Below are 19,864 nucleotides of genomic sequence, written 5' to 3'. Positions count from 1 at the left end.
CGGGGACAAAACCTCTGCCGGGTTGTCACCACGGAGGGGGTCAGGAGGGACCCTGCAGAGCGGGGCAGAGGGGCAGAACCCCCCCTCGCCCTGTGCCCACACTGCTGGGGATGCAGCCCAGGGGACGGGGGGCTTTCTGGGCTGCGAGGACACGTTGGGGGCTCACGCCCAGCTTCCCACCCCCAGCACCCCCACGTCCTTCTCCTCAGGGCTGCTCCCACCCCACCCTCCACCTCCCAGCCTGGATCTGCCTGGATCCTGGACCCTGCATCCCGATTATAATCCTGGGAATAATTAACCCCAGGTAATCCCAGCCCTACAGCATGCCACCAGCTGCCAAAGGGTAAACGGTATTGTTGTTTAATCTTAATATTTGACTTGTTTTTAGTGGTTTTGGTTTTTTTTTTTAAATCAAACAGGTGGTGGTGTCTTTGCGTGACGCATTGACTCAGCGAGGTGAGGGACAGCACGGCCACGCTCCGCATCCCAGAATCACCGAACCCCAGCATGGCCGGGTTGGCAGGGATCCCCGGGGATCCCCCAGCCCAGCCCCCTGCCCAAGCAGGGTCACCCAGAGCAGGGGGCACAGCACTGCGGCCAGGCGGGGCTGGAATATCTCCAGAGAAGGAGACTCCACAGCCTCCCTGGGCAGCCTGGGCCAGGGCTCCGTCACCCTCAGAGGGAAGAAGTTCTTCCTCGGGTTCAGCTGGAGCTTCCTCTGCTTCAGTTTGTGCCCGTTGCCCCTTGTCCTGTCGCTGGGCACCACTGGAAAGAGTCTGGCCCCGTCCTCCTGACCCCCACCCTGAAGGTATCTATAAGCATTTCCAAGGTCCCCATGGATAAGGTCGTGCGGTGCCGGGGGTTTGCCTGAGCCCTCACCGAGCAGCGAACTCCACTTTTGTCCAATAAATCCGACCGAAACTCCACCAGGAACGAGAATTTCCAGGCGGTCGCCTCCGCCACCCGACTCACGGCGACGCCGAGTCAAGCCCTGGAGCTGGTCCCACCACAGCCTGGGGGAGAAGTGGGGTGAAGTGGTGGGGTGTGGGCCCTGCGCTGCCCCCAGCCCCCGTTTGGGGGGTGACCCCCCCCCCCCGTTTCAGCACCGCGGAGCAGCAGCACCCCAAGCGTGGGCTCACCTGTCCTCGTCACCGCAGTGGGGACCTCGCCGGCGGCGTCACCGGGACGGGACGCTGCGGTCCGGCGGGGACGTTGTCCGAGCGGGGGTCGCCGCGGGAGCTCCCCACTGCCCTGGGGGGGTCCTTTTAAGGGGCCGCGGGGCAGAGCGAGGGCCGGCCCTGCCGGAGCGGGTGCGAGCGGCAGCAGAGCCGTCCCCACGTGGCGCAGGGGACATCGCCAGGTCCGGCTTGGCCGCGCTGAAGGGTCCCGACCCGCCGTGGCGACGGGAGCCCGGCGCAGACACCGACCCCCGGCAGCACCGGTCCCCGCGGCCCCAGCGCCGGACGGTGAGCGAGGCCGAGCCGCATCCGCCCGCGGGACCCGACACCAAATCAACACCAACGTCCCTTCCGACGGCTCCGACGGCAACGTCCTCGGCTCGCTCGCGACGACCCCACGCGACGGAAGCCTTGGGGGGGTGGAGGGGAGGGAGGACACAGCCAGGCAAAGAACTGCGACACCAACACAACCTCACCTGGTACGGTGAAAAGGGTAACGTTTATTTTATTTTCTTTTGGCTTATAGTAACGTCATCGTTCCTCATGTTGGGTGAGGTCATTATGAGCCACCATGCAGGTTCTAATACACTAATCTTCACTATTGGTCTTTTACAGCTTTAACAGGCTTTTATTTGGTTGTTTTTTGTTTTTTGCGGCAGAAAATTAAATAATTCAAACTCGGGTGTGGCCTCTGTGTAACACCGTGGTTTTATTTTCATTTGTTTTGTTCCACATTGGCTTCCATATTTTAAAGAAAGGTGAACAGGAAAAGTGAGTAAAGCAGCTTGAACTGGGATTTCTCCGTCGCCCTCCCCCTCTGCTCTCAGAGGACGCAGCCACGAATTAACCCAAAAGGGAGGATTCCAAAGCGGGGGAGGGAAGAGAGCTACTTGTTGTCGTCTTGAGTTTCAGCTACGTCTTTTCAATCGGCACCACCGCCCTTGCCTTATTCCCACAACCTGGAATCTCATCTCCGTGCCCGCACTGGAAGTCGCAGATTTGCCCATGGCACCCACGTCCCCGACGGTGCGGCCAACGCCTCCTCTCGCTCCGCGGCGTCACCAGGGCAGACGCAGAGCAAGGCCGACCCGGTGCTGCCAGCACCCGATGCCAACCTCTGCTCTGATGCCAACCTCTGCCCCGGGGAGACCAACCCAACCCAACTCAACCCAACCCAACCCCACCCCACCCCACCCAACCACACCCCACCCAACTCAACCCAACACAACTCAACTCAACCTAACCCAACCCAACTCAACTCAACTCAACTCAACCCAACCCAACTCAACTCAACCCAACCCAACTCAACTCAACCCAACCCAACCCAACTCAACTCAACCCAACCCAACCTGCCCCGGGAAGCAGAACGGCCCGACCCCAGCCCCTGAACAGGCAAAGAAACTTTCCACTCCTGTTCTCGGCAGCGCTGCCCAACAACGCTGCTGGCCTCTTGTGTTTAGTACAGATCTACGGTTAAAAAAAGAATTGTATCTACGTAGTTCGAAGGGACATTTTATTTGAAAGTAATCGAGCAGCTTCATGAAATCGCCAGCACGAACGCTAACCGTACCAAGCTTCACCTACGAGTCAACAGCCCAGCTTAAGAACAATGATGAAGTTTAGCCGAATCTTGCATAGAAGTGGTCAACTTATTGCACATTGGAACCCAAAAAATAGATACTTCTGCTGTCGCAAAGATCCTTTGCAATAAAGCTTTTTTTTTTTTTAATCTAGTTTGGGGGGTAGGGTTTTGTCTTTTCTTTTTTCCTGTGGGGGACGTTTACTGGCTATCTAAAGTCTAAGGAAAACAGAAAAATATTAAAAAAATAAAAATAAACATGGACAATGGCATAAGCCAGAAGCCATTCTATTATTTTTGTAGTTCTTTGTATTTACAAAACGGCATGCCGATAAAATAAAATGATATATTACAATATTTATAATATTCTTTTAAAAAGTTCAACCACACTTTTCAGCTATTTTTTCTTTTTTTTTTCTCTTTTTGTGCTGTTTACAATGTAGCCTGTACATATGTGTGTCGTTTGTTACTATACATCACATCCTAGGAGCAAGTGGGGCAAGAGCTGACGGGGCAGCAGAGGTTCCTCGCCGCGCTCCCGGGTGCAGCGGGGCGGCTCCACCGACGCGGCGCCGGTGCGGCTGCGCCTCGGGGATGCCGGCCGCGGCACGCGGCTGCTGGACGGCTTCCCGCTCGGTTCGGGGTTTCAAAGGACTCCTGTCATTTCTCTGGGTTGTGGGATCACGCAAACCGGGGTTCACCCTGCCGTCGAGTCCGGGTGTCTTGGGGGTTCCCCCCCCCCCGCTGTTATGGGTACCCTCGACTCGGTCCGCGTTCGGACGCCCAGCCTGACCCTCAGCACCTCCCGGGCGAGGTGAGCCGCAGCACCCAGCCCTCGCTCCTCACAGAATCATAATTCAGATTGGAAAAGACCTCTAAGACCACCAAGCCCACCCATCCAAGCCATCACCACCACGCCGACCTCCCCAAGCGCCCGGGGCTGCGGCGCAGCTCTCCGACCCCGCGGGAGGACCCACGCTGGCCCCGAAGCAGAACATCTCCACCCAAGCAGCGGCTGAGAGCCGGCGCAGTCAGGACACCCCAAATCGGGATCTGGGAACGGCCGGGTCCGGTCATCGGGATAAAGAAAAGCTGGGACTTGGCCGGCGTGGTTTTTGCGGCGTTCTTTCCAGCGAGACTGAGAGGTAGCTCTGAGTCCTACCCAACAAGCGGGGCCGTTTTAGTCGCCGCTCTAGGAAAGCGCAAGAAATAATGGGAAGAACGTGAAGGCACCCGGCTCTCCACCCCGCACACCCCGCACCGCGTCTGGGTAAAAACCCTCGCAGCTACCGAAGCGAGAAAACCCACGCAGCAGCCGAGCGTGGAGCGGCGAAAACCGGTACCAAGGGCAGAAGGGTTCCGGGTTCCCGCAAGCCACCGGCATCTCCGCGTCCCAGCCGGAGCAGGGATCCCGACGGGACAGCGCGACGCCGGGAGCCCCGTCCCCCAGCCCCGCTGCTGGGATGGCTGAGGGTCAGCTCCCCAAATTCCGACCAGCAGAGATAACGCGCCAATTCTTTTTTTAGCATTTATCTCTCCCCAGAAAAAAACAAACCACGTGTCTACGCTGCAGGATGGAGGCTGAACAATAATTAATGACAGATATTGCAGGATCCAGCTGAACTCGCCGCCTGGTGTTTAAGCCCTAGGTTTTGGGTTGACGGTGACATCGTGCACCAAGCCATCCCCAGGTTTGGCCACCTCTCCTTCGAGCGGCTCCAGAGCAGCGCTGAGGTTTGTGAGAATTCAGTGCGCAGAACGACGGCCATATGGGGGAAAAGCCGCGCTGTTCAACCTACACGCGCCACGATTTCATCTCTCTGTTTTTTTTCGTTGGGTTTTGTTTCCTTTTTTCCTCCTACTGGCGGAAGATCGCGAAGAACTGGGAAGAACTGGTGCAGGGCACGACGACCGTCCAAGAGCCTCCCGCCGAAGGCAGTGGCGGGAGCGCCGGGGGTTATGGCTTGAGGCAGCGCCGCGGGCGGGCTGGCGGGGGCTGGCGGGCGAGCGGTTCCTCATGCAGGGGCCCTGGTCACGGCATGCCAGCATGCAAATCGCTTCTATGCGCTGAACGAGCACTTTGGGGGGTTCATTTTTTTTGGGGGGGGGCGGGGGGTTGGAAACCAGCCTGAGCTGTCTCCGGGCCAGAGGTACCCGATGACCCCACCTCCCAAACCAAGTGAAGCCCATGGAGAAAGTAGAATGCAGATAATAAATACCAAATAAACTATGACAATTAAACGGCATGGGCCAAATGGGTGCTTGGTTTCTCTTTTCCTTTTTTTTTTGGTGTTTTAATTGTTTTAACTTTTTTCTTTTTTTTCTTTTTTTTTTTTTTCTTTTTCGCTGCTTAACTAAATGCAGATCTAATTTTGCATGAACAAACCCTTTAACACTGTGACTTCTGGGTTTTCCTTCGATAATAATCAACCAAATGGGAAAATAAAATCCATTTTGGGCTGCTTTGGAAAATATCCGACTCCCAGCAGCGGGTTTCGTTTCTCTCTGTGTGTGTGTGTGTGTTTTATTTCGCTTGTTTGTCCTAAGTGGCATTGACTGATGTGGAACATGCAGCATCCACCTGCCCGAACAATAGAAAATCCATTTTTTTTTCCTTTTTCTGTGTGTTTAAATGTTTGTTTAGAGGGGTCCTTTAACCAGGTGGGAGGTCACTGCTTTAGATGCAACGCTGTCACACAGGAAGCAGACTATGTTTGGTAGAAGATCTTCAGGTAAGTGTCTCCACAGCTGTTCTCTATGGATCTATTTTGTGAAGTCTGTAAACAATCTTTTTCCCTCACAAATATTTTAATCTGGACAATTCTACCGTTTCGCCTCAACACTTGGATTCCCTGACGTCTTTTTGCCTTTTCGCTCTTTCTCGTCTTCCTTCCTCCGCCCGCTGCTGCTTCTCCTTCTCGGGTTTGGTCACGCTGTCGTACGACGGGAGCGACGCGGTAGACGGGGTGCCTTCCTTCTTCTCCCGGTTCGCTCCTCCGTTCTCCAGTTTGGTGGAGACGGGCTTTCGGCTAATGAAGCCCCGTCTTGCTAAACGAGCCCTGTAAGCCCTCTGGATAACCACTGCGGAGACTTCTTCCTGCTTACGCCGCAGCGTCGTCGTGATGGGCTCATAAGACACTTTGGAAGGGTTGGACGCCACGAATCTCTCCTCCATCTGCTGTCTCAGTATATCCAGCTCTCCGCTGTCCCCCAGGACACGTTTGGTGAAGGCAAAGAGGATGTCTAAACAGTGGATCCTGTCTCCACTGACCATAGGCAGGTCCATGGCAATGAGTTCGATGGTGTTGGGCTTTGGGACGCGGAGGGGATGCTCCAAAGCATCAGCAAAGTCTGCGAGCTTGCTGTACTCGATGAACTGTGTGGCGTCGGGGTCAAATTTCTCCCAGATCTCATAGAAGGTCTCAAAGTCATCCTCACTTAGCGGATCTGCGCTCTCCTCCGTCGCCACACTGAAGTTCTCCAGGATGATGGCAATGTACATGTTGACCACAATCAGGAAGGAGATGATGATATAACTCACAAAGAAAAATATCCCCACCGAAGGGTTCCCACAATCCCCCTTAAAACCACTCCCAGGGTGCTCCTTGTCTAGGTCGCAGTCTGGAGGCCGGTTGAGGATCGGCAACAGCAGGCCGTCCCAGCCAGCCGACGTGGTGATCTGGAACAAGCAGATCATGCTGTTGCCAAAGGTCTCAAAGTTGAACATATCGTCTATGCCAGCCTCATGCTTGACGTAGGCAAAGTTTGACATGCCGAAGATGGAGAAGATGAACATGACCAAGAACAGCAAGAGGCCAATGTTGAACAAGGCAGGCAAGGACATCATTAAGGCAAAAAGCAAGGTGCGGATTCCTTTGGCTCCTTTGATCAAACGCAGGATCCGTCCGATGCGAGCCAGTCGGATGACTCGGAAGAGCGTGGGCGACACAAAATACTTCTCAATGATTTCAGCCAGGAACATTCCTACAGGAGAAGAGAAGGGACAAGCGTGACCATGGAGACGCACAGTCTGCCGCTTCTCCTGAACCGAGGCAAGGGACCGGGCACGCAGAACGCCTCGGTCAGATTTTCGAAGGGGGTCTGGGACGAAGGGGCCTCACCTCCAGGCAGCTAAGTCGTAGCTAGCTGCCCTGGCTCCCTAATTAGTTCTCCTAAACGGAGAGGGAGAGCGGTGCAGTTGCAGAGTGATTCGTCCCACCTCGCTAAGGATGGGTGAGTTGTTTCTCGGAGGCGTCCAGCTCTCGCTGCCTAACTCTGCCATGGGAGTCAGGCTACGGGCTCTGTTTTGAAGGCGCTAAAAAAATATGGAAGATAAACCTTATCTCAAGCAGCAGCCAAACCCGGCTCTGCGTCTCAGACTGCAGGACAGCCCCTGAACGCCGGCGTTCCGTCAGCGTGCCGGGCAGAGCTGCGTGCAGCCAAGGCTTCGGAGCACTCTGTTGTACTCGTGAGGTTACGTGTGTTTTACAGAGCGGCCGCTAAAACCCAAAAACCTGTTGGAGGAAACTGGTTGATTGAACATCCAACCAAACAGAAAACCAGAGCGCAGATCACATGCTGACGCCGGAAGCGCTGCGATGCTGTTCTCAGAGGTTAGCAAGCATTAGAACGCTCTGACGAGGCGAGTACAGTTTCTGTTCTTAAAGACAGGGAGAGCAATCGTCAGGCGTTTTACTCCACGCAGCTGGCAACGAACGCCACAACAGCGGGAGGAGGGTGCGTTAGTCAGGACTTCAAGCTGTCAAATTCTGCCAGAGTCTCTTCGCCAGGCGAAAGAGAGAACCTGGAAGTCCTGGTACATCCCCTCCAAAGACAAGAACGTGCTCCACTCTGCAAGCACCAAGACAGCCTAGCACTCACAGACCTCTATCTAACTGGTGTCGCACTTACCCACGATGGACAGAATCACAACCACGAAGTCAAAAATGTTCCACCCGATGGTGAAATAATAGTGCCGCAAGGCGAACATCTTCAGCACACACTCACAGGTGAAGAAGATGACAAACACCAGGTTGATCCAGTAAAGGATGTCCTCCATCTGCTTGCTTTGCGTGTCCGTCTCCACCATCATGGTCACCATGTTGAGGCAAATGAGCATCATGATGACTATATCAAATGCTTGCTGGGTAACAAAGTCAAACACGGCTCCTTGGATGCGGTTCTGTGCAACAGGAGAGAGACAGTGAACCAACCAAGTTTGAAAAAAAAAAACCCCCTACCATTAGTCAACAAATTCTTTCACTGTTGGTGGATGCACCCTCTACTCAGTTGTTTCCCCCTCTACTCAGCCCTAGTAAGGCCCCATCTGCAGTGCTGGGTCCAGTGCTGGGCTCCCCAGGTCAAGAAAGATGAGGAGCTACTGGAGAGAGTCCAGCGCAGGGCTACGAGGATGAGGAGGGGACGGGAGCATCTCTCCTACGAGGAGAGGCTGAGGGAGCTGGGCTTGTTCAGCCTGGAGAAGGCTGAGAGGGGATTGTGTAAATGCTTCTAAATATCTGCAGGGTGGGGGTCAGGAGGACGGGGCCAGATGCTTTTAGTGGTGCCCAGTGACAGGACAAGATGCAACGGGCACAAACTGGAGCAGAGGAAGCTCCAGCTGAACCCGAGGAAGAACTTCTTCCCTCTGAGGGTGACGGAGCCCTGGCCCAGGCTGCCCAGGGAGGCTGTGGAGTCTCCTTCTCTGGAGACATTCCAGCCCCGCCTGGACGCGGTGCTGTGCAGCCTGCTCTGGGTGACCCTGCTTGGGCAGGGGGTTGGGCTGGGGGACCCACAGAGGTCCCTTCCAATCCCTGCCATGCTGGGATTCTGTGAAGCAGGGAGGAGGACACAGTTTTTTCAGTATCTTATGAAGGTTTCCAGGCAAACTCTAGCCACAATTCAATCTGTTCAGGGGAAAGGTAGGAAAATGCTATTATTTATACAAGAAACATGCTGCCACAGCCCCACTGCCGGCATATTTTCCTCTTTGTTGAGACCAAAGGCAAGGCGATGCCCTTCCACCCGCAACTGGAGGAAGCAGCCAGGTCTGCCTGCAGGGGTGACTCTGCTGCAGAGGACCTGAACTCGATTTCAGCGGCCTCTCTGGTACCTGGCAGCAGGACGCCTTCCCCGCAGCCGCATCCACGGGACTCCTCACCCGGTATCGCACCAAAGCCTTTCAGAAAGTGGGGAAACGTGCTGAGGTCTTGCCGAACGTAACCTGGACGGCTGTCTGACTGTCCAAGATCTCGCTCACTAATGCCAGGAGGTCTCCTGCTCTCCTCCTATAGCCACAGAGGGTTTTCAGCTTGTCTTGGTGACTCAAGCGAGCCAACGCACCAACACCAGCCACAGCTGTGGCACTTGAACCCTTCTCAGATCACACCTGAATTATAAGGACCAGAACACGGCGCTGTGGGGTCCAGCGTGAGCTGGAACAAAGGATGCTTTTGGAGCTGAAGCTCCTCTGAAAGTCTGCTCTGCAGGTTTTTTCCTTCAGTTCCCTTTATAACATACTCACCAGAGGTCGGGGAATGGGTTTCTGAGGCTTCTTTGAGCCCAGTTTTTTCATGGCATTGTAGTACTTCTTCTGTTCTTCTGTCATGAAAATGTCTTGACCTCCAAAGTAAAGGGGCAAAAGGAAAACTGGTTACAATCAGCTCGTAGACGAGAAGGGAAAGGAACAGCATCCTCGCTAAGTCATGAGGACACCTGCCATATGGGAGGTTGGTGGCAGCTATTTTAGATGGGAATAACTTACACTAATACCCAAGGCGCACTGACTTTCCTTTACAGAAAACGGAGCCTTTTTCCTACGAATAACCCGTTTTATTGCCCTGCCTCCTTCCCCATCCCCCCCACCCTGGTCGTGCTGACCAGGCAGCGGAGGCGTTGGGCCCTTCAGCGGGCAGCGCACCCACGCAAATCCTCAGCTCGGCTGGCACGGGAGAAACGCAGTGCGTGAGAGAGGCAGGGAGCGCCGAGGAGGACGGCTTCCTTCCAGTCTGTGTATTTTAGCCAAGGTGAAAAACCCCAGAAACACATGAGAACGTAGTCTGGGGAACATGGCTCATCTGGCTGGAGTTCTGGGCTGCCCCCCGTCCTCCCTGCGCCTGCCCTACCCGCCTCGGTGGGGCTGGGCAGGGAGCGATGCGCTGGAAGTGCCACTGGTTCTGCAGCCCACAGCTCCACGAGGGGAGGCTCCCGCCCCGGGCTGAACGTCCTCGGCCTTCATTTTGCAGAAGAACCCCGTCAGCCTGAAGACTCCACATTGCTCTAACAGGTCCCAGCTCCTCTACTCCTCAGCAAACACAGACCACTTATCTTTTTCTTTTGTTGATTGAAGTTGTCAATGATGACACCAATGAACAAGTTCAGGGTGAAAAAGGAGCCGAAGATAATGAAGATAACGAAATAGATGTACATGTAAATGTTGTCCTCATACTTGGGTTGCTCTTCTTGCTGAGTGGGAAACGAGAAGAGAAATAAAAGACATTTGGAAGACATCACACTAATATAGTCCGAACGAGACTGGTCGCGTTCCCGGGTAAGGCAGGCAGGCTTTACAGAGCTGTGGTTACACATGGGAAGCTGTTTCCTCACGCTGTTTGAAGCAAAGCAAAAGTATGTGCAGGTATATTGCATGGACGCACCAGGAGGACGGCCACCTCATTTCCAGAAACACTACGTGCTACAGTTTAAACTGACTTTCACTCTAAATGAGGTGGGTGCCCATAAAATATGCAGTTAATTTGCAAATCACAAAGGAAATGATCGTTTTAATTTGCAAGTCACAAAGGAAACGATCGTTTTAATGCGAAGCACTGTCAACGTGAAGACATCGTTCTTTCTTTTGGAGAGGGACGTGTAAGACCACCAGCCGACCAAAAAGAGACGAACGTTTCTTACACTGTCCTGGCACAGTCACGCAACACGTTTCTGACCCTGCATTGTGTCGGACCAGAAAATCCACTTAAAAATCTTTTAAATTTTAAAAAAAAAAAAAGAGAAGAGAAGGAAAAAACCAATTAGAGAGCAAAAAGGAAGCAATGGGATTTGCGTGACTCCAGCATGCAAGAACAAGAAAAGCGCCTGACGCAAGAGCTCTGAGCCAGACATCATTTCAACACCGGATTCAACCCGACACGTGGACTCCTGTGTAGCTGCAAGGTTCATGGAGGACCTTCCGGCTAATTCCTCCCTATAATTTATTCTGATGATGAAATACCTAACTTCACTGCCTTCCCTTCTTCACCGTATTTCCACTCCAGCAGGAGTTTCCCTGCCCCTGAAGCCCCCAGAAGAACCCTGTCCTTCTCAGGATTTTCTTGAGCATCCTTTAACCTGGCACGCTAACAGAGCACACGAAACCAGCACAGCATTCAGTGCGTGGTCCAAGCGTCGTTCTACGTTTTTTACCCTTGATTTTACCACAGCAAAGCGGCAGAGTGAAATGTTGGGAGGCGAGGTCGCGGTCGTGCACTTTACCTTTCTGGAATCCACTGCTGCGTACATGATGTCCATCCAGCCCTTGAACGTAGCCTAGCAAAGAAAACACACGTTCTCTCAGGCAGGATTCACCCCGAGCAAAAGCAGAGGCTGATCTGTGCCAGCTACGTCAAGGGTCCCCTGGCACTCCCGATCGCCCTTTGCACCGAATTTTAATCTTACTTCAATATCTCTCTTTTCATTTAATCTAAATGAAAGAAATCTGGATGAATCTAAACAGGTTTACTCTTGTCTCATGAAAGGTTTGGTAGACCCGTCAAAGTGTTGGGGCCACTTGCTGTGCTGGGAGACCCATATGAGGCATGGGGATAAACGATAAATCTGCAATTTTATTCCAGACCCAAGCCCGAGGGGGATTAATTCCGTCTGAATGGCAGAACTCGGAGGGTTGTCACCAGCGGCACTGAGTCTAGTTGGAGGCCGGTAACTAGTGGTGTCCCCCAGGGTCAGTACTGGGCCCTGTCCAACTTCTTCATCAATGACCTGGATGAAGAGTCAGAGCGTACCCTCAGCCAGTTTGCTGATGACACCAAACTGGGAGGAGTGGCTGATACACCGTCAGGCTGTGCTGCCATTCAGCGAGACCTGGCCAGGCTGGAGAGCTGGGCAGAGAAGAACCTGATGAGGTTCAACCAGGGCAAGGGCAGGGTCCTGCACCTGGGGAGGAACAACCCCAGGCACCAGTACAGGCTGGGGCGGACCTGCTGGAGAGCAGCTCTGCGGAGAGGGACTGGGAGTGCTGGGGGACGACAGGGTGACCATGAGCCAGCAGCGTGCCCTGGGTGCCAAGAAGGCCAATGGGATCCTGGGGTGCATGAGGAGGAGTGTGGGCAGCAGGTCTAGGGAGGTTCTCCTCCCCCTCTGCTCTGCCCTGCTGAGGCCCCATCTGCAGTGCTGGGTCCAGTGCTGGGCTCCCCAGGTCAAGAAAGATGAGGAGCTACTGGAGAGAGTCCAGCGCAGGGCTACGAGGATGAGGAGGGGACTGGAGCATCTCTCCTACGAGGAGAGGCTGAGGGAGCTGGGCTTGTTCAGCCTGGAGAAGAGAAGCCTGCGAGGGGACCTTCGAAATGCCTCTAAATATCTGCAGGGTGGGGGTCAGGAGGACGGGGCCAGACTCTTCCCAGTGGTGCCCAGCAACAGGACAAGGGGCAATGGGCACAAACTGGAGCAGAAGAAGCTCCAGCTGAACCCGAGGAAGAACTTCTTCCCTCTGAGGGTGATGGAGCCCTGGCCCAGGCTGCCCAGGGAGGCTGTGGAGTCTCCTTCTCTGGAGATATTCCAGCCCCGCCTGGCCGCGGTGCTGTGCCCCCTGCTCTGGGTGACCCTGCTTGGGCAGGGGGTTGGGCTGGGGGATCCCCAGAGGTCCCTGCCAACCCCTGCCATGCTGGGATTCGGTGATTCTGTAATGGGATGCTGTATTTCATGGCGAGAGGGAAGCAGCCAAAACACCTTAGCAGCAGCCCGTATTTACCACTACTGGGGAGAGGGTGAAAGCAAAACCTACCACTTGCAGAAGAGCCAGATATCCTGCCCCAACGTTGTCAAAGTTAATTTTCACGTTCTTCCACCGAATCTCCGTGGAGTTGGGCGGCATCAGCGCTTCGCAGTCTGTCTTGTTGTTAACGATTTCTATATCGAAGCGCTCCTCAGCTGTTTCATTAAAGCAGTAATGATATTTCCCGGCAAACAGGTTAACCCCCATAATGCTGAAAATCAGCCAGAAGATAAGGCAGACCAACAACACATTCATAATGGAAGGGATAGCGCCAACCAAGGCGTTGACAACCACCTGTGTTGGAAGGGGTGGGAAAAAGTTTCAGTATAAAACACAAGGCAAGGAAACGGCAAGCATCAGTACAGCTGTTTTTGGGGGGGGAATAGGAGGTAAGGCCACTGACAGATCTGTGGCGTTCACTCCACGCAGAAGTTGGCAATGAACTTATTCCAAGCGGTAAGAAGATTCTGCTCGAAAGCCGCCCGCTGAAGCTCTGTTTTTAAAATAAAACAGGCCAGGCTGTTGGATTTACCGGGTTTGATTTTGGATCGGTACTTCTTTAGTTAAACAATCATTATTTTAAATAATTTTATTCACCAAAAGGGAGACGGGGGGCATTACCAACCGAGGCTCAGACTCTCTTCTTTGTACCAAACTGGCTCCTAGCTAGAATTTTCTCCGAGCCATGTCTGAGGGCACTTTTGCTCATGGTTTTGATGGGTCTCATCAGCCAGTGGCCCTCACGGCCATTCCCCACTTGCAAACAAGGCTGCGATCACGTCCGCGCCTGCCTCCGGCCCCCACCGCGGCCACCAGCAAACAGCCTGCGGTGGGGACAGGACCAAGCCCGGCACTGCTCCGGTCAGACCAAGCAGCGAGTCGCCGTGAACATCGCGATCATACTGGTGACCAAGCAAGGCCGATCACATCGTCTCAGGCAGACAGCTGAGCATGCAGCCGCGCAGGCTCAAGAAGACAGAAAAGCCATGTTCCTTCCTCCAAGCTGCGGCAAACGCAGCGCGACGACAGGTTTTGTCTGAGCTCGTGTCCTCCGCCGGCTCCTCATTTCAGCCTTTCACCGTGCCCCTCAGCACCCCCGGCCAACACACGACAAAGTGTAAGCTATGGGCCTTTGAGTAGAGTTAGGTCGGCAGGATATTAAATCTTTTATGATCTCCTAATTTACATTCCTTTAATAGACAAACAGAATCTAAACTGTTTTTACCCCTTCGCCTTCGTCTGGGAAGACTGCTCAATCAGATGGGGAGCTGGGGATCCCCAGCTAGCGGCACCCCAGCCCCAGCTGGTCCCAGCCACAACCCAGCGTCCCCTCTCCTTCTCCGACATCTGCTCGCTGGACGCAGCCACTGGGCACACGCTAAGCTCCACGGCAAGCGCCCAGCCTCCGTCACGGCAGGCGCGGAGGAAAATGGAAGACCAGAGGGATCCAGGCAGCACGTGACATCACGACGGCCGTTCGGTGACGTCGTGAATTCACGGCTGTAGACCCAGTGAGGGACAAAGACACGATGCCTTTGGTCCTGTTCGCCCTTCATCCAGACAGGACGCTCTGCCGCTGAACGCCAACGCAACGGCAGCACGCCGTTTTGGTTTCGGATCCTGCCGGTACCAATACGCTGGTTGATTCCAGTCCACCACGGGGAGCGAAAAATAAACGTCGCACCCTTCCTGAAAGACGGTCACTTGCGGCACGTTCAATTTGCACGGCGTTCAAAGAGATCCGAGAGGAGGAACATGGCTTTTGTGTGCGGACTGACACAACGCATGCAGAACGCCCTGAGTAACTTAAGAGCAGAGCAAGGCCTGGAAAATGCAGATTACTACGGGGTAGAGAAAAGCAAAGAACTAGATTTTCTGTTTGCTTTGCAAAGGCATTTCAGATCCCTGTTCTCTGGCCCAGAAGAATTGTTCCGGCTGTGTGGGGCAGCAACGCTTGTCTTCGAGTCCGAACAAAGGAAAAATAACGGGGTTTAGGTAACTGCCAGGGCCGCAGTCATAGCTCTCTCTCGGCTTTGCTGTGGTGAACCCTCCCCCACTCTAAGCATGAGAATTTCTTGATTGTGCATTGGAAATCACAGCTTCTCTCCATCCTGGCTTCAAAACAGCTTTTCTGATCTCCAGGTTTAGGGCTCGGTCTCTCCCTTTGGGATCAGACTCTTAGGTGGGACCTGGACCCAGCCCAGCCACAGCTCTGGCTTTGTGTCGATGGAAAAGTTTTCACCCTTTCCGCCCGTATTATGGAATAAAGTTCAGAATTAAGCTGACACAAAGCAATCGTAGCAGGATCACGTATCAGGGAAGAAACCACCCTCTTTGGATTTGGGGTGATATCATTTATTTCTACCACTCCCCACGGAGCTGGAGGATTCCCGATCAGCTCATCGCCTCCCGCGCTGCCTTTCGTGCTCAGCTACACCACAGCAACTTCACGGGAGACCAGCAGGACCCAGGCGGAATCGCTCCAGTCAGGCCCTGAAGCAAAACTGCGACTGCTACTCCCTTCCCTTCTTAAAAATAAATACATCATTTTATCTCCTGTAATATCTCCAGTCGTGAGCTAACTGGGATCTAGCACAAAAGACCTGCACTGTTGTTCTAGGAGCAACTGGGAAACCCATCAACACAACGTACCCTTTACTTCACAGAACCATACAATTTTTTTTTGCATGTTCTTACTATTTCAAAATGGAAAAAAAAAAAAAGCAGAATATTGGTGGCAGAGCAGCGAGGCGCTGCCGTGATCCCCAGCCCCCACGACAGCGGTGCCGTCCAGCGATCTGAGGAAAGCTTGTTAAGTTCAATGCTTTGCTTGTGCTTCGTTGCTCGTTCCACAGTGACAGGACAGGGGACCGGAAAGCGGGGGAAAAGGGAGGGAGCGGAAAGGAAAAGCTGTGCTACCAGACAGGGCTTCCAGTCGCCACCGGACTGGACCGAGAACAACAAGGTGCAACAAGAGGAATGAAACCAAAGCCTTTTTTGCCAACAGCTGAGCTCCCCGCCAGTCCCTTCCTGCAGGCCTGAGCGATCCAAGAAAGGCAGCAGCCTTTCGCCCCCTCGCAGGCAGATTGCGTTTTGAACGACCCCTCCGATCGAGTCTTCCAACCCAACTCCACCAGCAGCCAACGCCCGGAGGGGCTGGAGACACCGAGCTGGTTCCAGTTCTGCTTCTTTGCACCTGGTGATTCTCCCTAGACCAGACAAGCTCCAGCTGAGAAGCCCCCTCGGATGCTAGAGGCAGAAGCCAGGCTAAATGAGAACAGCCAAGTGTTAACATCGTCTACGAACGGCATGTGGTTTGGGCCAGTAATTAATGTAATGAGGCAGCTGAATGCGTCTCCCTTTCTTAAGAGGGGAGGGTGCAGCGGTGGGCAGGGCGAGGGGACATCCACGGTAGAGGTGATCGAGTCAGCAGCTGCATCATGATTCCGTCGGGAATTTTCTTTCCACCAGTTTTGATCAGTTCTAGCATGCGTAAAAAAAACCGCTCCACGGGCATGCAGAAGGATCAGCTGCTAATGGCATCTTACCCTCATCCCCTCAAATCGGGACAACGCTCTTAAAGGCCTCAAAGCTCTTAGTGTCCTAAGGGACTTTATGGCACCTAGTTCCGAGTAGCCCAGGGCATTAGCTATAAGGCTGACTAAAGAGACCTACACAGAAAATAGAAAAAAAAAAGAAAGAAGAAAAAAAAGAAAGAAAAAAAAAAGAAAAAAGAAGAAAAAAGAAAAAATAAAAAAAAGAAAAAAAAAAAGAAAAAGAAAACAAAGGTTCCAGACTGTTAGAACGAATGCCCTAGCACTGATTGCCCCCGTAATAAATACCGAAGACATGACACCAGCTGCCTACTTCACTTGACCTGGAAGGAAATAATGCGGTTGAGAAAGGCGGAAGAAAAGAACATAGGGGAAAGAGAAGTGAGAGAGAGAGGCGGAGACACACAGACGGAGCAGGGGTCTGTCGGAAGGAAGAGCCCAAACGATGACAAAAACCTTACCCTCGCCCCGTACTGTCTGCAGGATCCCAGCGGCTCCCATTAAATTGAAGCCAGACAAATGTTAAAGGAACCTATGAGAAAGAATACAGATCAATACACACACTGCACCAGCTGCGCCCAACGTCTACAGCAAGGCGCCGAGCGGCGGCGCGGCGGCCATGACAGCGGCCTCCAGGGCCGGGACGCGTGCTGGAGGTTCCTTCTGCCAAAACCATTCTGGAAAAGGCGAACGCGTGGCGCCGAGGCAGCCGATTCCTACTGTTCCTGCCTGGAAACCCAAGGGTGGGTGTCTTTTTTCTGCTTCTCACCCAGACCAACCGCCGCGCGCCTTTTTTTTGCCCACCCGAAGCTGTGGTGGCATCTGTGAGCATCTCCGAGGCCATGGGTGACGGACGGGCCAACCGAGGCGTACAGCGCCTGCGCGCGGACTCGGGCGCCGACACCGCGACGCAGCTGGGGACAGGCTTCTTACGTCCATTTTTCAACACCATAACCACAAAGCCGAGCTCTTTTCTCTAGCAGCCTGGAATCAGATTCAGGCTCTACGCTGGCGAGTTACTGAACATCCTCAACCAACCGGTACGGAGAGCGGCTCAGCGTCCCGCAGGATTAAGCCCTGTATTAAGCCCAAAAGCGCGAGGCCGTCTAGTTTTTGACGTGGGACGTGCGTTTCGGGCAGCCTTCCACCACCCACGCGAGCCAAGGGAAAACGCTTTAGATCAGACGTGACTTGGCCATGTGTAAGCAGCATCTACAGACACCGCTCCACCAGCGTCCCACTATCCTCCATTTCCAGCCAGCAGCACATTAAAGACACGGGTAAGAACAGCTATGTCAACCTTTTTAAAGGGGGAAAGAAGACAAGACATCAATGTACAGTAACAAATAATGGAAAAAGGTGAGACCGCCTGTAACAGGTGGGGTTTTTTGGCTTAATTCCCCAAGCAGGCCACTTCCTACACATCATTCTTTTTTAAAAGGGACATGAAGGTAACGATGTGAAATTAATTAGAGGGACGACTCTGATAAACCAGACGTATTACAGGGAGACCTCAGGACCAGATTTCAAATGCATGAAGGTGCAGGAAAACTTCGAGATTTCATCTCCTTCTACCACTTGTGCGTGCGCTTCACGCTTTTCCCGTCTTCGTCTGCGCCCCAAAACAAGCCGCCACAACACGCGGCACCATGGCTCCTGGGTTTTTCCACGGGGTTTGCTGATTTTACAATTACACTGATTAAAACCACGCCAGGGGTGACCTGCAGGTTAACGACAAAGCCTTTGTGAAGCAAAGTCAGCCCGCTCGGGACGGGACCCAGCCCACAGCATCCCCGGTCCGTGGAGGTACGGGCTCGGAGGCACGGGCTGGTAGCTCCACGTCCCGAGACCTACAGCGGGTTATTCTGTAAATCTAACAGCGGGCACAGGCTTCACCGACTCCTCACTTTTAGAGCTTCTGTCCCGTGGGATAACGCCTCACTCCGGAGTAGGAAGCGGACACAGCGGCAGCAGAATGTCCCAAGGGCGATGTAGCTTTCCCGGGCTCTGCTCGGTATCGTTCTCTCGGGACCCTCCGACAGCAGACACAGCAGGCACCGATGGCAGGCAAAAGGAACTCCAGCTTGACTGAAAAGCAGAAGCCTTCCTTGTTACCCAGAAAAAGAGTCTGTCCTCACAAATACGCCCGGCAAGCTTTGGGAATCGGAGGAGGGGGGTCATCTGACAAGGCTATCAAACCTGAAGAATACCATTCAAGATCGTTGTTACGACGCAAAGGCTTCTCTCTTTGTTATGGCTGCCATCCTGGCTCCACTCGAACCCCGACTATGTCACATCAGAAAATTTGGAAAAAAAAAAAGTGATTTAACAGACATAGGACACGATGCACAGCTGAGATGTTGCCGAGTAATATCCTGCCATCTCAAATTCATATTTCAGCTTTTTTGCAGACAAAAATGCGCAACTCTCCCGTCCACGATACCAAGCGAGCAGAGAAATTTCTCCTCAAGCACTGGGAATTCAGGTTCCTCGTACACCTGCACTTGTTCCCTCGCTGGTACCCAGCTGCGAAGCTCCTCGGCTTTGCTCCACCAGCAGCCAGACACTCGGCAAGCAAACGCAACCTGTCACACGTCTGTCCGTTCAACCGCCCTTCGCCTCTTCCCAGCAGCCGGAATTCAGCTCACAACGCCAAGCAGAAGGATTGTCAACGCCATTTGTGCGCTCAGCTGCTGGTCGTCTTTTTAACAGAGTACCCCAAAGCATTTCGTTTGCCGACACGCTCTCTCACAGCGGTCCAGAAGAACACCTGGGGTCTCGTCTTAGCTTCCACGCAGCGCTTGGACTTCATCCTCAGGCAGCGAAAGGGATACAGGGTTATTTTCAGAAAAGAAGAGTTGCTTCTTCAAGATGTGTGTTGAGAAGAAAGGTGTTAAGGGGATGGGAGAGAACGTTTTAAAAAAAAAAATTTTTTTAAATTTAAAACTTCAGTTTTCCAGAGGAAAAGTAGACATCTTGAGTCACTTCAGCCTCTGAATTCCAAGCACAGTTCCTCCACCTCCTCAGAAATATTTCCAGAATGATGATGTCATGGAACAGCAACTTGGCGTAACTGAATCATCTTCAAAATGTTCCAAACGAGAAGCTTGGAAACATTTTTCTTTTTTTTTTTTCAGACTTGCTCTTGGGGCACTCCCTAAGGACACCGTTTCACAACGGGATGTGACGAAACATTTTCAGAGAATCCAAGCACCTGGGATTCTAAAGTTTCTTCTTTCACAGTTCTTTGGATTTCAAGTCTTAATGAATTCCGCAATTTTCTGCCACTCCGACAGCATAAATTCTTTCAAGTAGCCTTGTGCTTCAGAGCCAAATTCATTGCTAACGCTTCTCTCTATTGTCTTGCTCCGTTTAATTCTCAAATTTCTTCTCCCTACCAAGATGTTCCGCAGGGGAATTCCGGGGCGATCCTGTGCTGAACGGTCCAGACCGACCATTTCCCTTCTTCATGCCATGACCTCCTATCAGCAAGCTGTCTTAGCCGGTCGATACAGTCCCGCATTTTCTCTCCTGGGCATTAGATCTTTTT

The 19,864-nt window shown here is 53.2% G+C and overlaps 1 protein-coding gene across 1 annotated transcript in view; it reads right to left on the bottom strand.

Moving 5' to 3' along the window:
* Window positions 1–2,674: 2,674 nt before the first annotated feature.
* SCN8A (sodium voltage-gated channel alpha subunit 8) overlaps window positions 2,675–19,864 on the bottom strand; it is a 63,912-nt gene continuing 46,722 nt past the window's right edge. The window contains exons 21-27 of the mRNA XM_075445781.1: window positions 16,309–16,431; window positions 12,770–13,054; window positions 11,245–11,298; window positions 10,081–10,218; window positions 9,278–9,382; window positions 7,669–7,939; window positions 2,675–6,741 (exon numbers count right to left, since the gene is read on the bottom strand). Of these exons, the coding sequence (XP_075301896.1) occupies window positions 5,594–6,741; window positions 7,669–7,939; window positions 9,278–9,382; window positions 10,081–10,218; window positions 11,245–11,298; window positions 12,770–13,054; window positions 16,309–16,431 (2,124 nt within the window). The 3' untranslated portion in view covers window positions 2,675–5,593. The remainder of the gene's footprint in view (window positions 6,742–7,668; window positions 7,940–9,277; window positions 9,383–10,080; window positions 10,219–11,244; window positions 11,299–12,769; window positions 13,055–16,308; window positions 16,432–19,864) is intronic.

The sequence above is a fragment of the Opisthocomus hoazin genome, chromosome 32 (assembly GCF_030867145.1).
Source record: "Opisthocomus hoazin isolate bOpiHoa1 chromosome 32, bOpiHoa1.hap1, whole genome shotgun sequence".
NCBI classification, from domain to species: domain Eukaryota; kingdom Metazoa; phylum Chordata; class Aves; order Opisthocomiformes; family Opisthocomidae; genus Opisthocomus; species Opisthocomus hoazin.
Note: the sequence above shows the minus strand (reverse complement) of the source record. Positions and strands in the feature narration are given on the sequence as shown.